Here is a 23,862-nt window from a genome sequence, read left to right on the forward strand (position 1 = left end):
ACTCTACAATGATAATATGTGCAAAAAAAGGAAATTACTCAAACTTAAAATAAAATGTAAACTAAAAAATATAAAAATAAAAGCTAATTCAAAAAATTAATAAATATAACTTATAAAACGGTTAGTTACAATCCTTGATTCTGATTGGTCAATAGCTGTGCTTTATTCACGATAAAACACGGCTATGACCGCTTCACCCAACGGTTCTATTTATCACTGCGCCATTAGCAACACCCTTAGCAACCACACGTATCAACATAAACAGACAAAAAACGTAAGAATTAAAAAGGCTAAAATGTTTAAAGTAAATTTCGATTTATTAGGTGGCATGACGATGGATAAGTGGTTTGAGGAACAATTTGTAGAGACTTCTACAAATATGAACCGTCATGCTGAAGTGCTGAAATGTAACATTGATACATTCGAGAAGACTCGTAATGAAAAAAATACCGTGCAGCAAACCCAATGGGCAGTGAAATGCTTCGGTGACTGGTGTAGTGAAAAGGGTTGCAGCATTGATTTTAAACAAATCACCAAGACGGAACTCAACGCACTTCTCCGTGACTTCTACGGAACTGTCAGAAGCTCCAAAGGCGAAAAATATGGGATCAGTAGCTATGTAGCGTTACGTGCGGGTGTGAACAGATTCCTGAATGATCCACCTTTGAGTTTGTCCTGGTGTCTGATGAGAGACAGCGAATTCACCTCATCCAATAATGTTTTCGTTGGAGTCGTAAAGACAATGAGAAGAGAGGGTCGTGATAAAACGGAGCATCACACATCGATTTCTACGAAAGATTTCAGCACCATAAAACTGTCCGATGCGCTTAATCCTAACACACCTGAAGGACTCGTTAACAAAGTCTGGTTTGACGTGCAGTTACACTTCGGACGTAGAGGAAAAGAGGGGAACCGAGAACTCATTCCAGACTCATTCCGCATTTTAACAAACGAAAATGGTGTAAAGTATGTCACAATGAGCTTCAATGAAGACACAAAAAACCATAAGGACCCACATGACAGAAATAAGGAGAGCAGGCGTGGCTTCATGTTCCAACAAACTGGGAACCCGCTTTGTCCCGTTGCCTCTCTAGAGAAGTACGTTTCTCTTCTGCCATCTAACCCCCCTGCTTTTTACCTTCACCCCAAAAAGCAAAACCTCTCTAAATGTGTTTGGTACGTAGATCACGCAGCGGCACATAAATCATATTAGCTATTTATAATTTGTGTTAAATCTTGTTGTGTTAAAGTTTTTTCTCGTTTTTGACTGTTGCAGGTACACAAGAGAGCCTATGGGTGTGAACTACCTCGCAACAATGTTGCAGAGAATTTGTAAAGCAGCAGGCACCTCAAAGGTTTACACAAATCACTGCCTTCGCAGCACCATGGTGCAGAGATTGTCCGATGCTGGTCTCGAATCGAGGGAAATTATGTCTGTGAGTGGACATAAGTGTGAAAGTTCACTACAGAGCTACTGGAGGCCAAACTTAAAACAAAGAAAGCACTGGAGCGACATTCTTGCTGCAACAGAAAACACTGCTGACAGTGCTGAGCCCCAACTAAAGAGAACCGCGTTAAATATCACCACAGTGGAGCCGATTGAAATGAGACAAATATTTAATGCGTGCACAATTAACGGAGATGTTCAAATAAATTTAAATAAACAACAATAAAAAAGAATCTCTTGTTAGGCAGCATTTTAATAACTGAATTGATAACATTAATAAAATAGATTAAAGACCTAACTGTTATCTATCAAAATATGTGCCCTTGTGTTTTTATTTATAGGCTATGTAAATATTTAGTTTAGTGCAGAGAGAAAATAACGGAATAAACAAAAAAGTAAACGTTTTCTCATGCTGAGAGATAAGCTTTGCCTATTTGTGTGAGGAAATTTCACAAATATTGTGTTGTAAAAAATAAAAAGAATGAGACAAGTTTGAGAACGGTTTGTTGTTTTTATTTGAGCTTTCATGCATATTACACATTGGAACGTTGTTGTTCACGGTCAGGGACTATTTTTTTTCTAGCGGAAGGAATGCTTTTAATGCTTTTATTGATTTAACTTCCATGAAATTTCCACTAATAATTTTTTTTTTCTTTAATATTGTGTGGTAACCGTTTTATAAAAGCAATAAGGTACTCGAGGCAAGTGCTGTATCGTGAATAAGTAACGGCTGAAGGGGTTGCAGGCACTCCGCTTCGCGTCGTGCCTAACAACGCCCTTCAGCCGTTACTTATTCACGATACAGCACAGCCTCTCGTACCTTATTGCTTACACATATAAATAATACTAAAATAACAATATCAAGATACTAATTTAATTATTATTATTATGACATCATTTTACAGTAATACATACACATTTTGGGGATAAAAAAAAGAAAAACTGGCCCCTAAAAGGCTATTTTGTGCCCCAAATGGTTAATCTGTGCCTGCCATCAGCAAGCATCAATTCCATTTGAACCAATTAGCCACTAAACACTATCTTGCTTTGAGAGTGCCATTCAGGGAATGATCAAATTGTAGGCTGGAGTCAGTGAGAAGAGAGGAAGAGTGAGTGAGAGAAGAAATTGAAGAAGAACTGTAGAAGATTTCCAGAGGAATCAATCACAAGACACTTCGTCCAGTGTGTACTTGGTAAATTACACTCCAGTAATGACTGACATTGATCAGCGAACATAAACAGAAGCTCTTGCGGAAGCTCAAACGTGCTGCGTAGCACACGAGAATCCATTGGTTTACCACAACTGATGTGTGAATTGATAAATGTTTATGTGAATAAAAGCCTAAATTCAATTTGTTCATCATATAAAGCGATCGTGTCTCTTCAGAAAATGTGGACTAAACTACTCGATTCATATGGATTAGTTTTAAGTTTTAGATCTTTATTTGTGTTTGGAACAACATAAGGGTGAGTAATGACAGAATTTTCATTTTTGGGTGAACTAAGGAGACAACATCATTAATCATAATGGTATGTGTGGTATTTGATACAAAGTCATTAAAACTAATGGTAGGCTATACTGATTTCTTGAATAGAAAGGAGACTTTTCAGGCTAGTCTAGGGACAATTTACCTCATATTTGATGGACAAAAGAGCACTAACTTTTTATTAGTAATGTAGGCTTATACATTGCTCGAATTGTTTCTTGACCGAACTAAACCACAGTGTCAGGAGGACTTTTCGTATGATTAACGGGTCCATTAATACCAAGCATTCAATATGATTATGATCCCATAAATAGAAACTTAGCAAAATCAATTCAAGCTGAAAACAATTTGAGCAGAGAAAAGCAAAATATCAACCTAAGCTAGCTTTGAAACCAGACTCTATGAATTGAGCAATCAAGCATAAAGTGACAGTTTTCTTGGAAATGCTTTCTTCAGCAACAGTAAACAATTCAAGGATTCAAAGCCCATCACATCACAGCTAAAGCTTCCTGTCTTTGGCCACGTTGTACTTCGTAGACGAAACATTTCACTCATTATTTTGGGTTTGTAGGTTTTATCTGGTCTTTGAATGTGATTCCGCTATGTGACTTCTTGGAAAGAGACAGACTTTTGAAGATATTTGCAAAACCTCGTTCTCGCTAAAATCAGAGGTTTCCTCTCAACATGATGCATTTCCTCATAGATGTTCTTTGCATGTACCTGATCAAAACCCGGCCTTTCATAACATCCTGTAAAATCATCTTTTGATCTCCCATGTGAAATATATATATAGATCAAGCAGATGTACCAATCTATTACCCTCAAGCAGAGGGGAAAAGCTTTTTGGGCATTTCAAATGAGCTTGAGTGTGGCTGCGAGTGTGTGCATTAGATCGCTCAAATGAGCAGTCCTTTGTGTGTGTTTGAGCCTGTAGTCAACACAACATAGCCATTTACAACCTGGAAAAGCTGTAATTTACTCTGTGCTGCTATTTCTGCTATTTAATGAGTACTATCACCGGTGACAGAGTAAACTTTACTAAACAGCGAAACGAAACCAGAACAGTCCAGTGAGAAGACATGATAAAGAGATGGGAGGGAAGGAGATGGAAACTTTTTTGTCTTTTCCTGGATCACTGACCTCCTTAATCTACAGAGCCATGGCATTGTTATATTTTTCCTTAGTCTGAAGAGAATGAGATAAAATAAAACAACTGTGGACTTCAAAACAATATCAGTTCAAAAAAAAATCTATTATTTTATCTTTGCGAAAAATTTTAGTCTGAACAAATTAGTCTATTCTTTTAATTAATTTCACAAATTCCCTTATTGAGAATAAACTTTGAATCCATCGAAAAGGCAGATTAATTAACATCTGTTTTATTTGAAATAAAGCCAGAATTCATGAATTCAATTAAATTAGTTTCATTACTAACTGGGAGTTCATATGACAATGCATATCAAAAGATCACCTTTTTTCAACCGATATTTAAAATTTTATAAATTAAATTAACACATTAAATTATTTAATTGTTATTTTAAAAATGTTATCAAAATAACATTTTATTATTAAAATATAATAATATAGTAAATATGAAAAAAGTATAAAATTTGATATCGTATTGTATATTAAAATTAAAAAAAACTATTCTGCAGGAAACACTACATGGTCTGCTCACCGCACCGATTCATCAGTCCATATGCATGTCTACAGAACCAGCTTTCATGAAACGCCACTTAATTAGCATGTTATTGCTTATCATTTTCCAAGCCATCACTCCCAATATAAGAAGCCTCTTAACATATACATCTAGTGCTATTCACCGACACCATCTCGGACCCTTCAGTATCCAACAGCAATCAACACTTGATGTCAGAACAAATTTAAAATGCATAAGCAGAATATTAGATTGGATGCTTTATCCTCTTCAGTTTGTTAGGCCCAGACAATCAATGCAGGTTGAAACAAGAGTACAAGACATGTAGAAAATTTGTCCAAAGTACTTCCAAGAGCCTTCCAAGAATTCACATGGATCCTTATGAGCATTCAAGTCTTTGAAGGGAACTTTAGAGACATCGTCACCCTTAAATTAGTTCAGATAGGTCACAATATCCATATCTCCCTTTTTAAGCAATTTTAAGAAACGCAGATTATTTATACTAAAGCTGTGACACCAGTTGCCGCAACATTCCATTCTGTGTTCATTCTTCCTTGAAAACATTGATGCCAATTCCATGATCCTTTGGTTCAATAAGAGCTGGTCTTAAAATACTAGCTTAAAGCATTCAGGAGAACAAGGGAAACAAACTCAGCCTTCATTGTGTACTAGATCAAACGTTCTTACAGTACCCAATGAGCAATGATCTTCACTACTGAAAGCGCTGTCATTTTTCAACTGTTGCTCCATCAGCCCATGTTCTGGTTTGTATTTAGTTAATGGCAGAGATCAAGTAAATGGCCAATTTAAAAGTTAAATTAAATAATGATGATGCAAACCTGTGACTACAAATACCAAGGTTTTCTGTTATTCCATTATTTATGCTTATAAAGCATTTTTTTCAGTAAAATGGAAATAAACGTATTAAAATATGTCTTTGGTGCTCAGTTGGTTTTTGAAGTTGTTTCCCTTTTGTCTGTGGAGATAACATATTGCAGTTCATTTCTCTGGAATAATGTATTTGGCTGCCAGGCAGTGAATGGTCTGATCTCAAGAGTAAAACAGTCAGCTTTCTTATCAAAGTGAATCATTTCAGTAAAGGTTTTCACTGCTGAAGAGTTACAAGCATTTCGAAAAGAAAGGCGGTTGAAAAAACAATTATTCAGAGCAAAACTATTCTGTGGAGGATAAAGTAAAACTGCTGACTTACCCGACAGTTTCCAAGTTCCTCTGCAGTAAGGATAATGGTACCGCAGTTCTTCCCAGGGATGCCACTGAAAGAATAACACAGTGCATTAGTGCAAACGGTTCTGTGTTACTGGGAATAGCAAGGCATGAATAGTGTAAACAAAACAAAAATACTGATAATAATGACCTGATTCCCATATAATTACAGTCAAATACATTTCAGGATTGCACATGGCCACATGCCAGAACAGCAGCAGGATAAGTGGTATCAGAGAAAAGATGATATACTGGGGAGCTGAAGATCATAGTTGTGTTGTGTGCTGACAAAAACTGGATATTTCATCTGAAATATATCTGGATCGGATAGATCATTGTTTTCCACCAAGCGTTAAAATAAATCTCTGCCTCAGGATGTTTTTAGGATGTTGTAAAGCTTAAATCTTTGGTTGATTCGCACCAGTTTATTTCTGTCAATCACTGAAGATTCTAATTTAGATGTCAACCGGTGCACAATCATGTAAAGGATTTTATGCTGACCCTGCTATGTGTGCAAAGAAAATGCATCCTCTCGTGTCTACTTCTACCTTTAGGGTCACTGCAGACTAAAGATAACAAATAAGTAATGCATTAAAGTGCTCAGGTGCAGAACTGACTCTCAGTTCATTTGCAAATCTCCTTCATGCTTTGCATTACCATGTAAACTGTGGGAAACTGTTGTAAACTATGCATAGGTTATAATAGTAATTAATTACTTTAAAACACGGTTTAACTTTCACATGACAGTGCATGCAAAAGTCTGGGGTCGGTAAGATTTTAAGTCCCCATCAGCACAGGCTGCAAATGGAAGGCGCAAGCAGAGGTGGAGCGCGCCATCGCCAGTCTGCAACACCGAGAAGTGATGGGGGCTGTCCAGACCAGTCGTGCTGGGCTGGGCTGGGGAGCAGCGTAGCAATTCTGGTCCAAAGCCACCAAGAGACAGCAGAAGACCATGGTGGTGGACGAAATCACAAGACTGGAGAAGGCGCACTTCCATCTGAAAGCAATATCCCAGGGCACGCAAGGAGCCTGGACGAGATGGGATGCTACCATCAACAGGCGTATTACCTGGGCGGATATCTGGAGGGTGCCTCAATCCAGGCTCAGTTTCCTGTTGAGGGTGACCTACGACACCCTTCCATGCCCTAGGAACCTCACACTGTGGTATGGTGATGAAGTGGGCTGTCATCTGTGCGGGAGCGCCAAGGCAAGTCTCTGACACACTTTGTCGGGATGCAGAGTGGCACTGACCCAGGGACGCTTCAGGTGGCGCCATGATGCAATCCTGACAAAACTGGCCGAGATCCTGGAGGGCTGTAGGGTGGCAGCAAACCACTCACCGGCAACTGAAGAGCATGCCCTGACAGGATTTGTAAAGCCTGGCGGTATACACTTATTTCCTGCTCAGAAGAAGAGCAGCATGCTCGCACCTGGTAAAGAGTGGCAGATGCTGGCAGACCTTAGGAAACAGCTGGTCTTTCCAAGAGAGATCATGACTACCACTCTCTGACCAGACATAGTCATGTGGTCCACAGTGGCGAAGCGAGCGCTCCTCCATCCAACCATCCCCTGGGAGGAGAATATGGCAGCAGCCCACGAAAGGAAGCACCAGAAGTACGCCGAGTTAGCAGAGGAGTGCAAAGATGCTGGCTGGAAAGCAACTGTTCACCCTGTGGAGATCAGCTGTCGAGGCTTCGTGGGCAAAGCAGCAGTCCACCTGCTACATGGAGTGGGCGTAACAGGCTCAAGGCTGAGGAAAGCCACGGGGGTGCTGGGTGAGGAAGCGGAGAAAGGGAGCTACTGGCTTTGGTTTAGGAGGAAAGAAATGGGGTGGGGATCATCACTCCAGTGAAGGCAGCTGCAGGGGGTGTCGGAGAGACGTCCCCAGCATGCCACCGGCCCCCCCGCCTGGAGATGTACTGGTCGTGGGGGCGAAACATCTATGAACGGTGGTGTCCAGCTGATGACCCTGCAGCTGTCCCAACGGCACCGTAGGAGGTGCAACAGGCTGGAAAGCCAGAGCAGGTAATGCCATCTCACCTGTACAACAAACTAATGTCACTCTTTAATGCATCCTTGGTTAATTTATAAAATTTTAAAAATCTTGCTGACCACAAACATTTGTACAGTGTATATTATATAATCACACAATATTAATTTAGAATATGGGCAGTCATTTAACTCATTCAGACCCTGCGTCCATTACAATGGACATCACATGTCAGCCTCCTTTTTTTTTTTTACTTCTGGAGCATTTCACCTAGTTTAAAGCCTGCAGTCCATGAGATTGGACGTTTGTCATCCAATCAAATGGCAGTAAAGCTCTGCATGTAGTAATTATAAAAAAATACACTTCATTGAAGAGAAGCATGGCAGCACTTCACTCCAAGCACAGAAGCAAGCAACATTTTCTATGGTTTTATTGACATTTTTTATATATTTTTGCCATTATTTCATAGTTTGTATGTAAAATAGAAAGATTGAACTTATTAATTAAAGTTAAAAATCGATTGTAGAATTGCACGTTTTAAATCAGGATTTTTTCAAATGTGTCTGTCCATTAGAATGGACAGTGGGTTCGAAAGCCTGTTACTGAAATCACATGTCCAGTAATGCTGATTGAAATTTCTTATATAAAAAAAATCTATATCACAGTACCGATACATTTTTTAAACTTTTTCATATGCAGAATATACAGTTCTTGAAGTGCTTGAACATATAGCTGATGAAAATATCTCAGATGTTGACTTTATGTGGAGTGATGAGGAAGATGGAGATGTAAGAAAAATATCCGTATTTAAAACTTTATAAAGTAAAATAACTAGCTTCCGGCCAAATGAACATACGGATTTGACTTCAATCTAAAGCGCAACTTGAATATGAATATTTTTCATATTTTATTTTATATTAATATTTTTTTATGGATATGCACTTTTATGATGGATAGATGCACTTTTATGATGGATAGATGCACTTTTATGATGGATAGATGCACTTTTATGGACTTTCAAAACAGAAACAACCATTCACTGCCATTATAAAGCTTGGAAGAGCCAGGGCATTTTTTTTATATAACTCTGATTGTGTTCGTCTGAAAGAAGAATGTCATATACACCTAGGATGGCTAGAGGGTGAGTAAATCATGGGCTAATTTGAATTTTTGGCCAAAAATTATATTTGTCATCACTTACTCACCCTCATGTTGTTTCAAACCTGTATGAGTTTCTGTATTCTGCTGAACACAAAATAAGATATTTTAAAGAATGTCGGTAACAAGACAGTTGACAGCCATTGACTTCCATAGTATTTTTTTTCCTACTATATATTTTCCTAATAACTATATTATATTATTATAATATTATCATTATTAGAAACTATTTTGAAAATTACAATAATATTTAGCAGTAATGTCTCAATATAGATATTACAGTACAATACCGTATAATTAATTACAGCAGAAGCAGACCAAATTACGAAATACAGTAAAAATACAGTAAAGTACTATTTTGTAGTCTACAGTACTGATCTTGTGCACTGTAAAGTGAATTACACTACAGTTACTGGAAATCGAAATACAGTAACTTGCTGGCAACCGTGCTGCCAGTAATGTACTGTAAAAATACAAGAAAACCGTTAACAGAGAAATTGTTTCAAAGATGCACACTGGAAATGACTCTAACGTGAATGCATTCATTGATTCCTAGGTTTATTTTGTTATGAATAAACAAATGTGCGATCTATAAAGCAAAAACCTTACAATTAAAGTTGCAATGTTATAATGTTCAAGTTTTTGATCTAAAAAAAAAGAAAGATGCATACAGAAAATGACTTTAATATGACCATATTGATTGATTCAAAGATATTTAGTTTGTTACAAACAATGTGCAATCTGTAAAACAAAAACCTCAAAATTAAAGTTGAAATGGTATACTGCTGAAAAGTTTTTGACCTTGAGAAAAAGCTTAAAGTATAGACCAACAAATTTTATGTTTATTAATTTATTTCATGTTGGTACATTTTTGGGAAGTACACCTGTTTTGACCTGACGTCCATTGGAATGGACAAAAAAAATTACAATGAAAGACAATTTTTTTTTTTTTTTTTTTCATTTGGTCTCATTAATAGAAGCCTCATGAGCTGGGAAAATGTACTTTTATATTTTTCAGAAACTTGAAACATAATTCAGGTCTGAAGGGGTTAAACTAATGCATAGACCTATTATTGTTAAATAGCTTTGAGTTCAAATGGCTGGAGGAAAAAAAATTCACAAATAATGAATTTAAATGAAAAAAAATGTGGCAAGCAGGGCGAGGCCGAGAGCCGTGGGAACGCAGCAAGGTTGGTGGCGTGAGTGATAATGAGCGTCACCAGCGCGCCACACCTGAGGCGAGCTCTGGAATGATAAAAGGAGAAATGGCAATCCTGAAAGACGAGAGAGGACCAGGCCTGGAATCCACATTGTGTTTTGTTTGTTTGTGCAGCAATCATCCGTGAGAGGCTGCCGCTTTACTTTCGTCACTATAGTGTTTCTTTATTTTGACATTAAAGTTTATGTTGAAGGTTTGCCTGTTTCCATCTCCTTCTTCCCTGAACTTTTAACTATATTACACTGAAGTTGAGAATTAAAAAGTAGGCCAGTTCAACTTGAGTCACTGTAAGTAAGTCAAATGAGGAAACAATTTGTCCTTTGCTTATAGGAGACACTTCTGTAAAAAATAAATGACACTGAATAATTCAAATACACAACGGATTTCAGGCCAGTTTCCCCATTAACCTTCTGAAGTTGCAGGATCACTCAGTCTCACCTCCACATGTAGGATGGAAAGGTCAGTGTTTGCTGCTGCTCATGTATTTCCCTCAGGTATTAGAGATGACTTGTTAGATGAAATATATTGTGTTCAATTTATTAAAAACTATTTCTTTGCTAAATGAAAAAAAAAAACTTTGGAACGTTAAATGTGTTCTCCAGTGTCTTTTCTGCAGTCTCTAAACCAATTCCCCTTAAATATTTGACAGTAAGACGTACAGCAAAACAGAATCTTTGATTCAATTATTAAACATGAACCATAAACAAGTAAACAGGGTTAACTGATGGAGTTCAGTTCATTTTCTAAGGTCATACCCTGATTAATGCTCTTAGGGACAGGCTTCCAAACTGCCAAAATAATGAATGCTAACAACTCACAGCAATATTATACTTGTTGCACTAGTTGCAAGATACAAGAACAAATTGACAACTGTAACAAGTGAAGCAATCTTTTATAACCATATTCATTCACAAGCTGCTATATGTAGTCATTTGATGCGACAGGAAAGTAAAAATGATGAAACTGTTTGAAATACGGCATTGTTTCCTATCACAAACCCCACTGGTGTGGCCATTTGTTTATTTGGAAAGTGGCTTTTAACACTGTGTGTTAGCTGTGCTCTGCAGAAGAGCAAAATCAATGGCGCTCACGCCTCTCCCTGCTGCATTGCCAATTGATTAGAGTCTGATCAAACATCTGAACCGCTTGGTGCCTTTAGCCTGACATTGAACGCAGCACGCCGTTTTATTCTTATTAATGAAACTCACTGAAGTTTAATTTTCCTTTCATCAAGCTTAAATTGAAAAAGTATATATTTTTTTCAAGGCTCTCTGAATGTTTATTTGAACAGCATTTACTGGAAATAGGAATCTTTTTGTAACATTATCAAGTTGTTGCTGCCACTTTTACTCAGAAAGGATGCTAGATACTTTGCAATGAGGTAATAATTCAGTATAAATTAGACACAAACTCCTTACACAAACTGCAGCCCATGATTTGACAATGGGCAGATATTCTTGGCATTCATAGCATTGCACCTTCCCAGGGAAAGCTCAATAATGTTGGCATAAGCAATATCAATGATCTAGAGCGCACACCGGCATGAGGAAGGAGATCAAGGCATCTTTTTGCACATAGCCAAGAGCTTGATATCAACTTTCTAACCTTTAACTGGGGCCAATGGAGATTCGGAGGATCAATGATACTGTCCCAAATCCGCCACTCAAAGCCAAATGACTTATAAGTCAACATCACACAGCCTGACCTGTTCGCTGTGATCAAACAGTCCTTTAACAAAGTATGCGCACCAAATCCTGTCCTTAAGGGACAGGGAGAATATTTTTACATACTGATCACAGATGAAAGAAAGTTGATTGTGAGAGAGGAGTTAGTTGGTATTATGCTGAATGTTTTCAGTCTTTGTTGCACTCTGTGCATCCTTTTCTTCATCTTGGCATCTGTAGCTGTTCAGCATCTCATTTCACACGTGCAGGCCTGATTTGACCAATTCATGTGAGAAAAGCAGGTGATTTATGGAGCTACTCGTCAGCCTAACAAATTGCTTGGTACTTGCGGCTTGTGAGGTAATTCTATATGCTATATCAGAAACTATTCATCAAATTGTTGACAAAGACTCCAGGGTTTACAATTAAGGAAGATTTCTCTTTATCCTTGTCCTCTGAAGAATCACAGAAAATTGTATAATGTACCGAAGAATAAAATAAACTGCATTGTAATTAAACATGGTGTCCCATGATGTCTTAAACCTGCCAAAAGCCCTCTGGGTAATCAAAAGTGCTTAATGTCATCGCATGCGACTAAGGAAGATGCATAACAGGATTTAACGCTAGCCAGCATTGTCATTCTATACAGCAGGAAGTGAGATTTGTGGAGATGTTTGCACATTTCATCATTAGGATGAAGGATTATGTTGGTATTTAAGTAGACGGCAGGTTGACAGGTGAGAGAGGGGAAAAAAAGAAATGAATGAACAATCAGGGCCGGCGTAAGGAGCAAAAGGGTGTTAGGGAGTCTTTGAGAATTAAAAGTTTATAGGAAAAAAAATGTTAATAATGCTGTTAAAAATTATATATAAAATTGTTCAAACAATTGTTTAAACAATAAAAATAATAAAATGAAATACTACAATAATGTTAAATAAATAACACATTAAAGAGCAACGTGCAGGTTGAATTTATAACTGAATTAATACTTGATATTGTCTGAAGAGGTCTTTTAAAAACACATATGTAGAAATTACTAATGAGATCTCATTTGATGTAGAGATTTTGATGAAAATGTGCTAGGCTCTGGAATACGCCTTTCCCGCTAGCAACGCGTCATATGACGTAGGCCGAGGCAAACAAGAGCTCGCGGTCAGCTGTAGTTAGAGCGGTAGTGAGACACAGAGAAAGTTTTAGATCGAGTTTTAGAGATGCCATAATGGTAAATGGTTGTGTTTGTGCTGGTTGCACGAATTCCAGCCTGTCAGGACATCGTGTCCATCATTTTCCTTCTAGGAAAAACAAGGCTTTTCGTTCTTGGGTGCGTTTTGTGCAGGTGAAGAGAGCAGACTTCACTGCCGCGTCTGTCACCACACACTCATTCGCTTGTAACGCACATTTCACTCCGGAGAATTATAGACCTGGAGATTTTTTGCATCACAGACAGATGATTTAATTAATATGGATTTGCAAACATTGCATTTTGCTGTCTTGCTCTGCGGTGTTTCCAGTGTGAAGTATTTACACACAGCTCAATGCTATCCTGCTTGCTGGCTGCAAACTGCGGAATGGATTTCCTGAGGGGGGTCTCTGTGTCTCATTGAGCCGCGCCTCCGTTCATGAAATCCATTCCACAGCTTGCAGCCAGCTAGCAGACTGGCCGGCGGGAATCACTTTTGGAGTCATTTCAGCAGGATATTGGATATCTCCGCAGGTTGGATCGGGAAAATCCGTTACATGAATTACACTGGTTTCTGTCTCGATACCGACACTGGATCGGATCGGCCCCATCTCTACCTGTGGGCCATAGGCATGCTCGTCAACATCGGAGAACTCGGTTTCTTCATTCACATCCATTGTAACCTGAGCTTGAACTTGACCAGACTCCCTCGCCCATCGTCACTTCCGGTTAGTGCTTTATAGACGCGGAAGTTATTTTATTTCAAAATATCGTTAATGGCTAAATATATATTACTCCAGTTCAGAAAATTTGGTTCTTTTATCATCAACATACACTATGCTATATAGGGGTGTCCAACCTGCATGTTGCTCTTTAAGCAAATTTGATATTATTATGGTTTCCATTTTAATTTTACATTTAGATTTAATCATTTAGTAGACGCTTTTTCCCAAGCGACTTACAAATGAGGAGAGCAATATAAACAATCAAACCAACAACAGGGCAACAATATGCAAGTACCATGACCAGTCCCAGTTAGTCCAACACAGTACACGTAGCAAGTGTCAAGTGTTGCCGAAAAAGATGCGTCTTCAGCAGATTCTTGAAAATGGCAAATTTTAGTTTGGGATCAAAATAGTTTGATACCAAAAAGAATATGCACAGATTATAAGGTGTCCATCATAACATCTTTCGGCTATCAGCAACGCAAGATGGCAATCTGAGGTTCACAGTTTCTCCACCGAACAGCAGTGCATCACCAGCTCAGATTTCGGCACCACACCTGTACCAAAAAAACAGCACCATTTTGGTGGAAAAATTATAACAGAGAATGGTTGCTTATACGTGAATAAAAATGTTAACATGTTTGTTACAAGTTTAAATGTAGTATACATGACTAAAAACAGTGTCAAATATGCTCTATTTAGAACTGTATTCATCTAAATGTGTCCAAAATGTGTGGTCCTGGTAAACCCCATGTTATGAGGACCAAATGTCCCAACAAGCATTGTAATACCAGACATTTTTTGACCTTGTGGGGATTTTTTTTGGTCTCTTTGGTATAAATCAAACTATATGATGTTTTTTGAAAACGTAAAAATGCAGAAAGTTATCTGTGAGGGTTGTTTTTAGGGGTAGGTTTAGGTTTAAGAGAATATATATTGAACGTGAGAAATTAGAATGAGAGAAAACAGAAAAAGGCAGATTAAATATTCATGTGTTTCAGAGTATGTGAGCACGTATGTAACTAGAGTACCTGAAATAAACAGCCCTGTTTGAAAGCGATAAGCTGTAGATTCACAGACCATTGAGCTGCTAGGAACGTTTACATTCATCTGTCTAACAAAGAGATTAAGTGAATACGTTTATCCAGACTCATTTCATGTGAAACTAAGACAAACAGAGCGGAGGGTGAAATATGACGGATCGCTGATTCACTGCGCAGAGCGAGTCGCAGTCAAGCTGCATTACATAAAGCTCCAGAACTCCACAAGGGGTTGGAATGAGATTATAACTTAAATCCAATTGCTTTTCATACTTGGACAGACAAACCTAATCCTTAAATACACCCGGATTTGAATTAAGATTGGTGCACCGTTCTCCACCACTTGTGGAATGTTTCAACGCCTCAAACGACTAAACACAGCAACAGTGAATGTTCTGACAGCTGAAAAAACCTGCAAAATGGCTTTAACCAAACCAAAGAAAATCAAACCTCTGTACATGATTTGCAAGAGGCTGCATAATCCATAATTAATAGGAAACCTCCTGGCTAACCAACCACTGCTTTATCATAATGAAGACTCATTTTCAGCATCCAGAGCTACTTAAGAAGCTTCATAGTTAAACAAGCTTCAAGTGAATAATTATTGTCTATTGTGCAAGAATGCATGCATACCTACAATGTTATTCATAAAACAATCAATTCAACATAATGGAGTGGATCTACCTCAGCTAAACATAAGCCATTCATCTAGCAGAAGAGAAGAGGATGTTTGTAACAGACCTGAAATTGGGCTTACTCTTGGTATATGACTTTCCATGAATGAGATATTCTTCAGAGAGTCATTTTTGAGTCATAACTGATTCATTTTATTCTTCCTACCACTGCCACCTGCCTGTGCATAGGGATTGATAGCACTCATATCTATAATTCTGTTTGCTTTTGTCCTTATGGATATAGGCTGCTGCCTATAGTGGAGTCAGTTTAACAATATGAAACCGTAAGCATGTCAGAGGTCTAAAGAAAAGAAAGACAAGAGTCGATCCTTCTAGAGGTCAGAGAGATGGCGGTGTGCCTTTGTCCACTGATGAGACATTTATCTTGCCCTTAAGATGACCATAAGTGAACACATCAGCTATTATCAAAATTACATCAGGAAGAATATCCATGAGGTCAAATTTGTTTCCGGCACTGGAGGTGTTTTACATGGTCTGTCTGCTATTTAAATACTCAGCCAAGAGCTATCATTGTATACTGTACATTATGACAACAATTCCCTTTCATAAATGACCCTAGCCTAGAGCGCTGCTCTAGATGGAATGGAAAATGCATTTCCTGTCCTGAGCTCGCTGAACGTGACAGAATGGCTTAAAATTTCATTTTGTGATGGGTACCTATATATAAAAAAAAAGCCCCGAAAAGCACCATCCTTCAGTGTGAATGTTTGTGTATTTGTATAATATGGAGCGGCTTAGACCATCACGGATTCCTGTGCTGAATGTTTAAACTCCAATTTAATTCATCCAAGGTGATGGATTAACACTAGATTTCCCTTTCAATATGACTATTTAGTAAAAAAAAAAAAAAGATTTTTGAATTTTTTCAAGATCTACATTGCCATATGGCTCAGTGTTATGTGTTATGATTTATATATATCAATTTAATAAAATGTTTAATTATTTTTTTTATGAAATTAAATAATTTTAATGATACCGAGTTTAAAAAATACAAGCCAATATTAATTAAATATAGATTAATCTTTGTTAGAGCTTGTTTGATTAACATTAATGACTTAGCAGCAGATATAATAGGTTGATGTCCCTTTAAGACTGAATGCACGGATACAATATAATGATACACATCCGACTTCTTTTTCAATTCTTTACGTTTTCTTAAGACATTACCGACTGTGTTTACGAGAATACTTGCAGAGACTGGTTTTCTTACATAATTTTGTGCGTATGTGTCCGTTCAAGCACATTAAGGGACGCAAAAGAGGAATTAATTTGCTGTTCACGCACTCTGAAACGCAGCTCTGTGCGCGTACAGATAACAACATACGAATAAATAAATGATTAATGAATTGTATACTGTACAACATTTCTATTATAGCTACTTACTTTGAAGAAAGGTCAGTTTAATAATATGTACACTACCGTTCAAAAGTTTGGGGTCAGTGAGAATTTTATTTTTATTTTTTGGAGGAAAGAAATCAATACTTTTATTTATCAAGGACAGTAAAGACATTTATAATGTTACAAAAGATTCTATTTCAAACAAATGCTGTTCTTTTGAACTTCCTATTCATCAAAGAATCCAAAAAAAAAAAAAAAAAACTCTACAACTGACAGACCAACAACTGTTTCAACATTGATAATAATAATAAATGTTTCTTGGGCATCAAATCCTCATATTATACTGATTTGTGAAGGATCATTTGACACTGAAGACACTGACACTGGTGATGCTGAAAATTCAGCTTTGATCACAGGAATAAATTACACTTTATTATATATTCACACAGAAAACAGCTGATTTACACTGGAATAATATTTAATACTATAACTGATTTTTGTTGTATTTTTAATCAAATAAGCGCAGCCATGGTTAGCAGAAGAGAATTCTTTTAAAAGTATTTAAAATCGTACCGACCCCAAACTTTTGAACGGTAGTGTATATAACTAAATCAACCTTTCTCCAATGAAAGTAGACTGTAATAGTCAGTAGTCGGATCAGGTAGAAATAGCTCGTATCAGACCAGCATCACAGCACATTTTTGCAGTTTGTTTTTCTTGAGGGGATTTTTTGGGGGACAGTGGCCGTCAATGAGGGCAAAAGCTTCCTCCAAAAGATTCCTCTGCCCTGTCTGCTGTTGCACTCCACAGCTCGCAGTTAGTTGTGCTTGTTGTGCTTTTTGTCTGGCTACCATTTAAATTTGAAATACTTTTTTTTTCAGTAAAAAGCTCAAACAGCCCGCAGTCAGAAACACATGGCTGTGTTGTCCCACCAGAGTATCGAATCTGAGGCCTAGATAAGACTCATTGGCCCATATTTCTCTCTCTCTCTCTCTCTCTCTCTCTCTCTCTCTCTCTCTCTCTCTCTCTCTCTCTCTCTCTCTCTCTCTCTCTCTCTCTCTCTCTCTCTCTCTCTTTTTCCTGCCCCCCTCTCTATTTGTCAATGCAGCTCAGCATAGTGCATTTCCAGAATCAAGGCATACAAGTCCTGTTTAACACTGATATAAAGCACAGGCCCAATCCATCAGCATGACATAATAACCCAACGCCAAGGGCCAGAAGCATGATGCCCATTTAGACAGAATGGGGCACAAAAATCTAAATGTCAAAGCTGCCCTTTTCTGTACAATGAAAATGCAAATTAAGCAGAAATAAGAAACTTTTTTTCTAATCAAAGGCACCAAGTGAGCTATAAGTGCTACTTATGCTCCCTGACAAAAAAATGACAAAAAATAAACTAATAATTATATATATATATATATATATATATATATATTCTTCGTTTTTCAAAGATAAATAGCCGTAAATTGGGGTCAATCTGATTAAATCTCCACCACTAAAAGAGGAAGTTTTACAGATGCTTTTAAGCCACAGATGGACCAAATGTACTGTATTCAATAAGATTTATGTTACCTCCATTCCTATATCGCCTATATGAACACGATCTGAAGTGTAGACAGCTCTAATTGAATCTAAAGCTGGGCTATGTTTTGTGTTCTTTCAGCACACAGCCAGTGAAGGGAGATGATGAATTAACATTGCTGAAATTCAAATCCAATCAGACTAGTTTTGCAGTTTGTCTTAAAGCAGTTCTGCCCGCAGCTAAATTCTACTTACTCTGTTTATTGCCAAACAATTCTCTTTATTCAGCTGCCAAGTCTGTAGTCTGTAGATTTATTTATTTCAACGCAACGGATGGATACATTTCAAGAGATGACTGCATCTATATCCGCTGCACAGGATAGAGTGAATGCTAGTCTGTTTCCTGCATACACAAAGACAGCTCTATGGCTATGGGGAAATATTGAAGAGTGGAAAGAGGACGATATTAGAGTTCATCCGTGTGTAATAAAGAAGACAGGCTGTTCAAAAGCAGGCCATCCTTTGCTCAGACATTTTTCCACAATTTTAGTATTTTTTGAAATCTTCAATTGCACACACTGATTACAAAGTTATTTTTCTTCAGATTCTCTTTCCTTCGGTGATCTATTCAAATAAAGTTGGCATGAACACAAAACCAAAGTCACTTGCTGTGTTCCAATTCACCTACTTGATACTCTACAAGCATATACTCTTTTTGTGAAGATTTTGTTTCAGTTCATTTAATTAAGTTGACACTATAGTCAACAATTCTTCCTACCGTATTGGAGTGAAAAGTAGAAACACGTTGATCTACCAGTTGTGGGTCTTTTTTTTAAAGGAACACGGCGACTTTTTGGGACTTTAGCTTATTCACCGTATCCCGTATTATGTTGTGATTTGTATAGTCACAGTGTGTACAAATAACAAGGTCATATGAGACACAGGCATCTTTTAACCGTATACCTACTGGGAACTATATTCTCAGAAGGCGAAGCACTACTTGGGCGGAGTGATTAGCGCAACACTCTGAGCGAACTCTCTGCTCCTCATATAAATAGGAAAATGTTGGCGTTATTTTGTCACTTATTGGGAGCAGTAAGCTAGCTGAAGCCATTTACTTCCAGTCTTTGTGCTAGGCTAGGCTAGCGGTGGGTGCGTCAGACAGAGTTACGGGACGCACGGTGATGAAAAGGGTATGTATGGACTTATCTAACTCTGGGGGATACGGTGAATAAGCTAAAGTCCCAAAAAGTCGGCGTGTTCCTTTAATGCAGAGAACTCTCATATTTGTACATAATAATGCATATAAAAGGCCAAGCAAATACTTAATCCCCCCGTGTATTTATAAATGTTGACAATATTGTTGCAGATAAAATATAATGAAATATATAGTATAAATGAAGCTTTACCTAAACCTCTCTCTTAACAACCAACCAGTCTCTCATCACAATGGGTTGAGGACAATATTAGCCATTAGAGTGTGCATGGATCTATTTATTTGATATATATATATATATATATATATATATATTATATATATATATATATATATATATATATATATATACACATATATATTAACATTTTCAAATTAACAGCAATATTTGTGTGCCTCGTGTCATATGTACAGTGGCATTAATGGCACTTTTTAATTTATAAATTAATTAATGAAATCAATATTTGGTGTGACACCCTTTGCTTTTCACTGGACTTTTAGGCAGAACAAACTTCTGGAAAACTAAAATAATATTTTCTACTGACACACTAAAGCAGAAAATAAAAATAACCATCTCGATTCTTAAAACAAATATTTTTGTGAAACATCTAGACTTTTGCACAGTATTGTATATCAGTGACACAACAGATAGCAGTTGTTGACTACAGTGACGTTCGTTCGATCCAATATACCTGCTGTCAGACTTTGTTTGCGAATCCTGAAAATTTAAGACAGTCACGGTGTGGAAACCAGTTGCTACCCTGACAACTAACAGAATTCAGTACACAACCTTATTTATCTCTCTAAAACAGGACTGACAAGTGTATTCTGCTGCTGTGTGGATGCATTCTCTCTCTCTCTCTCTCACACAGCCCTTACCCTTCCCTGTCTGTCTCCATCTAGTTCAACACCGTCTGGGAAAACTGTACTGAGATCAGGGGCTCAAATTCCCCCTAAAGCTCTTAAACTCCCACAGATTTTGACCAGAACAGCTCATCATCACCAGGCAATCTCTTCTCCAAATCCAAATTTCACCAATCACACCCTCCTTTCTGCACAGATAATGCCCATAAATTAAAGCAAATCACACGCCTCTGTAAGACTTGATTTTCCTGCTAAGACAAAAGCTGAGATAAAACTCACCCTGCAATAAAGCAATAAAACGTACAAGCCTTTTGTTCTGGTCTGTGTATATAAGGGAAAGTGGCAGAGCAGTCTTTGGGAACCTGTAACCAGAAAACCCCCATGCAGTGCTGTGTCAGTGGCTTCTCGAGTCTTGCACACAGAACACACTCACACACCACTGTGTGTTTTTGTCAGGAATGCATTTCTTACTCTTAGAGTCATCTTTGAGCAATTTATGTCATGTATTTATTATTTCTTAATTGACTTTTAATCATTTACTTGTGTAGTTGGCATGAAACAATTTTACCTGACAAATAAAATGTTATATTTGATTTATTCTGCATTATTCTGAAATCATTTTTTTAGTATGGATTAATGTGTAGTCTGGTGTTTCCGCAAATCTCTTCCAGGGTAGATCACACTGAAGGCACTAATGAATGGAGCATGGAGCATGGAGCACATCATTAAGGAGATCTTCTGATTTCTGTCTATCACTGACTTAGCACGTTGCATCTTGAGTGAGACTATTAAAACATTACACCTTTTGTTATGAGTCAGCATTGAGCGACATCTTAAGGGTAAAATAGATAGCACTGCATCCTCTGACTATTTCAGAACTGGCTAGTTTGTGATCGTGAGCGCACATTCGCGACGTGACGTCTCAAAGCGATTCCGTGTCCTTTAATCAGTGTTGTAGTCGAGACCAGCTCATTCGAGTCCGAGTCGAGACCGAGACCATAGAGGGTCGAGTCCGAGTCGAGACCGAGACCATAGAGGTTCGAGTCCGAGTCGAGACCGAGACCATAGAGGGTCGAGTCCGAGTCGAGACCGAGACCATAGAGGGTCGAGTCCGAGTCGAGACCGAAACCATAGAGGGTCGAGTCCGAGTCGAGACCGAGACCATAGAGGGTCGAGTCCGAGTCGAGACCGAGACCATAGAGGGTCGAGTCCGAGTCGAGACCGAGACCATAGAGGGTCGAGTCCGAGTCGAGACCGAGATCATAGAGGGTCGAGTCCGAGTCGAGACCGAGATCATAGAGGGTCGAGTCCGAGTCGAGACCGAAACCATAGAGGGTCGAGTCCGAGTCGAGACCGAGACCATAGAGGGTCGAGTCCGAGTCGAGACCGAGACCATAGAGGGTCGAGTCCGAGTCGAGACCGAGACCATAGAGGGTCGAGTACGAGTCGAGACCGAGACCATAGAGGGTCGAGTCCGAGTCGAGACCGAGACCATAGAGGGTCGAGTCCGAGTCGAGACCGAAACCATAGAGGGTCGAGTCCGAGTCGAGACCGAGACCATAGAGGGTCGAGTCCGAGTCGAGACCGAGACCATAGAGGGTCGAGTCCGAGTCGAGACCGAGACCATAGAGGGTCGAGTCCGAGTCGAGACCGAGACCATAGAGGGTCGAGTCCGAGTCGAGACCGAGACCATAGAGGGTCGAGTCCGAGACCATAGAAGGTCGAGTCCGAGTCGAGACCGAGACCATAGAGGGTCGAGTCCGAGTTGAGACCAGAGAGGTTGGATAACCTAAGGTTGGGTCTGTAACCAGACCTAAAGATATCTTCAAGAACATGTAAAATATTTGGTGGTAACAATAAAATTGGCACCATACTCAAACAGTAAATCAAATATACCATGGAATCATGTACACTGTAATGGTAAAAAGGCCACATAGTAGGTGGTGTAAAGGTAATTTTATTACAATTATGACTTACAATTATTACAATCAGTAAGTGCTCTTACACATAACATTACTGCACACGAATTCTGTGTGGCTCTTATGCAAACTGAATTATGGATGATAAGGCAGACATTTTTAATACTGAGCTAGAGGCTCCACATCACATCTGACCTGGGTCCTGCTGCATTTGCGCGCCGCGAACGTTATAGTCTCAAGTCATGCGCAGTTGCGCACAAGAAAGTCAGCAATCATTGGACGTTTCAATCAAACAACAATTTAAAGAAATATTAACATACAGTAATAATCATGACATATTTTGAATGGGACTCGAGTGGACTCGGGAATAAGTCCGAGTCCTAATAGAGTCAATTCCGAGTCAAAATGCACACGAGTCCATGACAAGACCGAGACCATTAAAATATGGTCTCGAGACCGAGACCGAGTCTAGAGTACACAACACTGCCTTTAATGAATGAATAATTGAAAGTATGGGATGCTCAGAATAATCAAAGATCTAAATTAAGTCATAATCAATATTTATGATTATTTTCTAATAAGAAACACAATCTAAATTTGATAATCATTTGAAATTGGAGTCAGATTAAGCGTAGAGCTAAAGTAATATTGAAACTAAATATATATATATATACACTGATTGGCTTCATCACTCTCCACCAGTAAGCTGGTGTGTGGTGAGCGTTCTGGCGCAATATGGCTGCCGTCGCATCATCCAAGTGGATGCTGCACATTGGTGGTGGTTGAGGAGATTCCCCCTTCCATGTGAAGCGCTTTGAGTGCCTAGAAAAGCGCTATATAAATGTAATTCATTATTATTATTATTATAAATTCTAATAAATTAGGTGAACTTCACAGGAGTGCTGAAAAGACACACACGCATTATACCTTCGCCCACACCGTTGGATTCCGTCGTTGGGCCGATGGGTGGTCTTTACACCTCAGTCCATCATGAGATTGAGTGGGTGTTTCAGGTTGATCAATAGGGTCTGTTCCATCCACAGCACTCACTCATTTGTGTGCCGTATTTAAAGGCTGACTAAACCATGCAATCGTTACATCTACCTCCTAAACTTCAGCTTGTATTCTCTAATCATTTTGTACAAGCAGCCAGCACAGATTTAGAGGGGGGAAGAGATTTGGAGGGGGAAGAGGTGTCTGCACATTTATGCCCCATGGGTAGATTTTTATTAAAACTAACAAATTTTTTTCTTTTTGCTATATGAAGGTCAGATTATGCCATTACTTATTTTTCCTATATTTCAAAACATTTAGGTTTTTTGTATAGATTTTTTTTTAATGTTTAAAATTGAAATTATTGTTGTAAAATGACAATTATCAGAACAATATGAATTCATATTTTCTAATATTTGTAATATCTTTTTTTATTTAAAAATATTAAAAATATTAGAAAATATGAATTCATATTGTTATGTTTCATTACTATTGGTCACGCTTTACATCTGTCTGTGGGGTTTG

The 23,862-nt window shown here is 38.2% G+C and overlaps 2 protein-coding genes across 3 annotated transcripts in view; one reads left to right on the forward strand and one right to left on the reverse strand.

Annotated features, from left to right (window-relative positions):
* Nucleotides 1–23,862, reverse strand: part of cpne5a (copine Va) — a 128,742-nt gene that overhangs the window by 59,208 nt on the left and 45,672 nt on the right. For both annotated transcript variants that reach the window (XM_056261011.1, XM_056261010.1), the window contains one exon: nt 5,802–5,865. In XM_056261011.1, coding sequence (XP_056116986.1) covers nt 5,802–5,865 — 64 coding nt within the window. The remainder of the gene's footprint in view (nt 1–5,801; nt 5,866–23,862) is intronic.
* Nucleotides 118–1,691, forward strand: LOC130094631 (uncharacterized). The gene is made up of 2 exons (XM_056261012.1): nt 118–1,176; nt 1,277–1,691. The coding sequence occupies exons 1-2, from the start codon at nt 185–187 to the stop codon at nt 1,671–1,673; spliced, it is 1,389 nt and encodes a 462-aa protein (XP_056116987.1). The 5' UTR covers nt 118–184; the 3' UTR covers nt 1,674–1,691.

The sequence above is a fragment of the Rhinichthys klamathensis genome, unplaced genomic scaffold, assembly GCF_029890125.1.
Source record: "Rhinichthys klamathensis goyatoka isolate OS25496 unplaced genomic scaffold, OSU_Roscu_1.1 h1tg000180l_1, whole genome shotgun sequence".
In the NCBI taxonomy this organism is placed as follows: Eukaryota; Metazoa; Chordata; class Actinopteri; order Cypriniformes; family Leuciscidae; genus Rhinichthys; species Rhinichthys klamathensis.

What these genes read in the sequence shown, in the direction of transcription:
- LOC130094631 (XM_056261012.1), top strand. Translation starts at nt 185, where the DNA reads ATGACCGCTTCACCCAACGGTTCTATTTATCACTGCGCCATTAGCAAC. An exon ending in AACCTCTCTAAATGTGTTTG is followed by an intron (nt 1,177 to 1,276) that starts GTACGTAGATCA and finishes TGACTGTTGCAG; the next exon opens with GTACACAAGAGAGCCTATGG.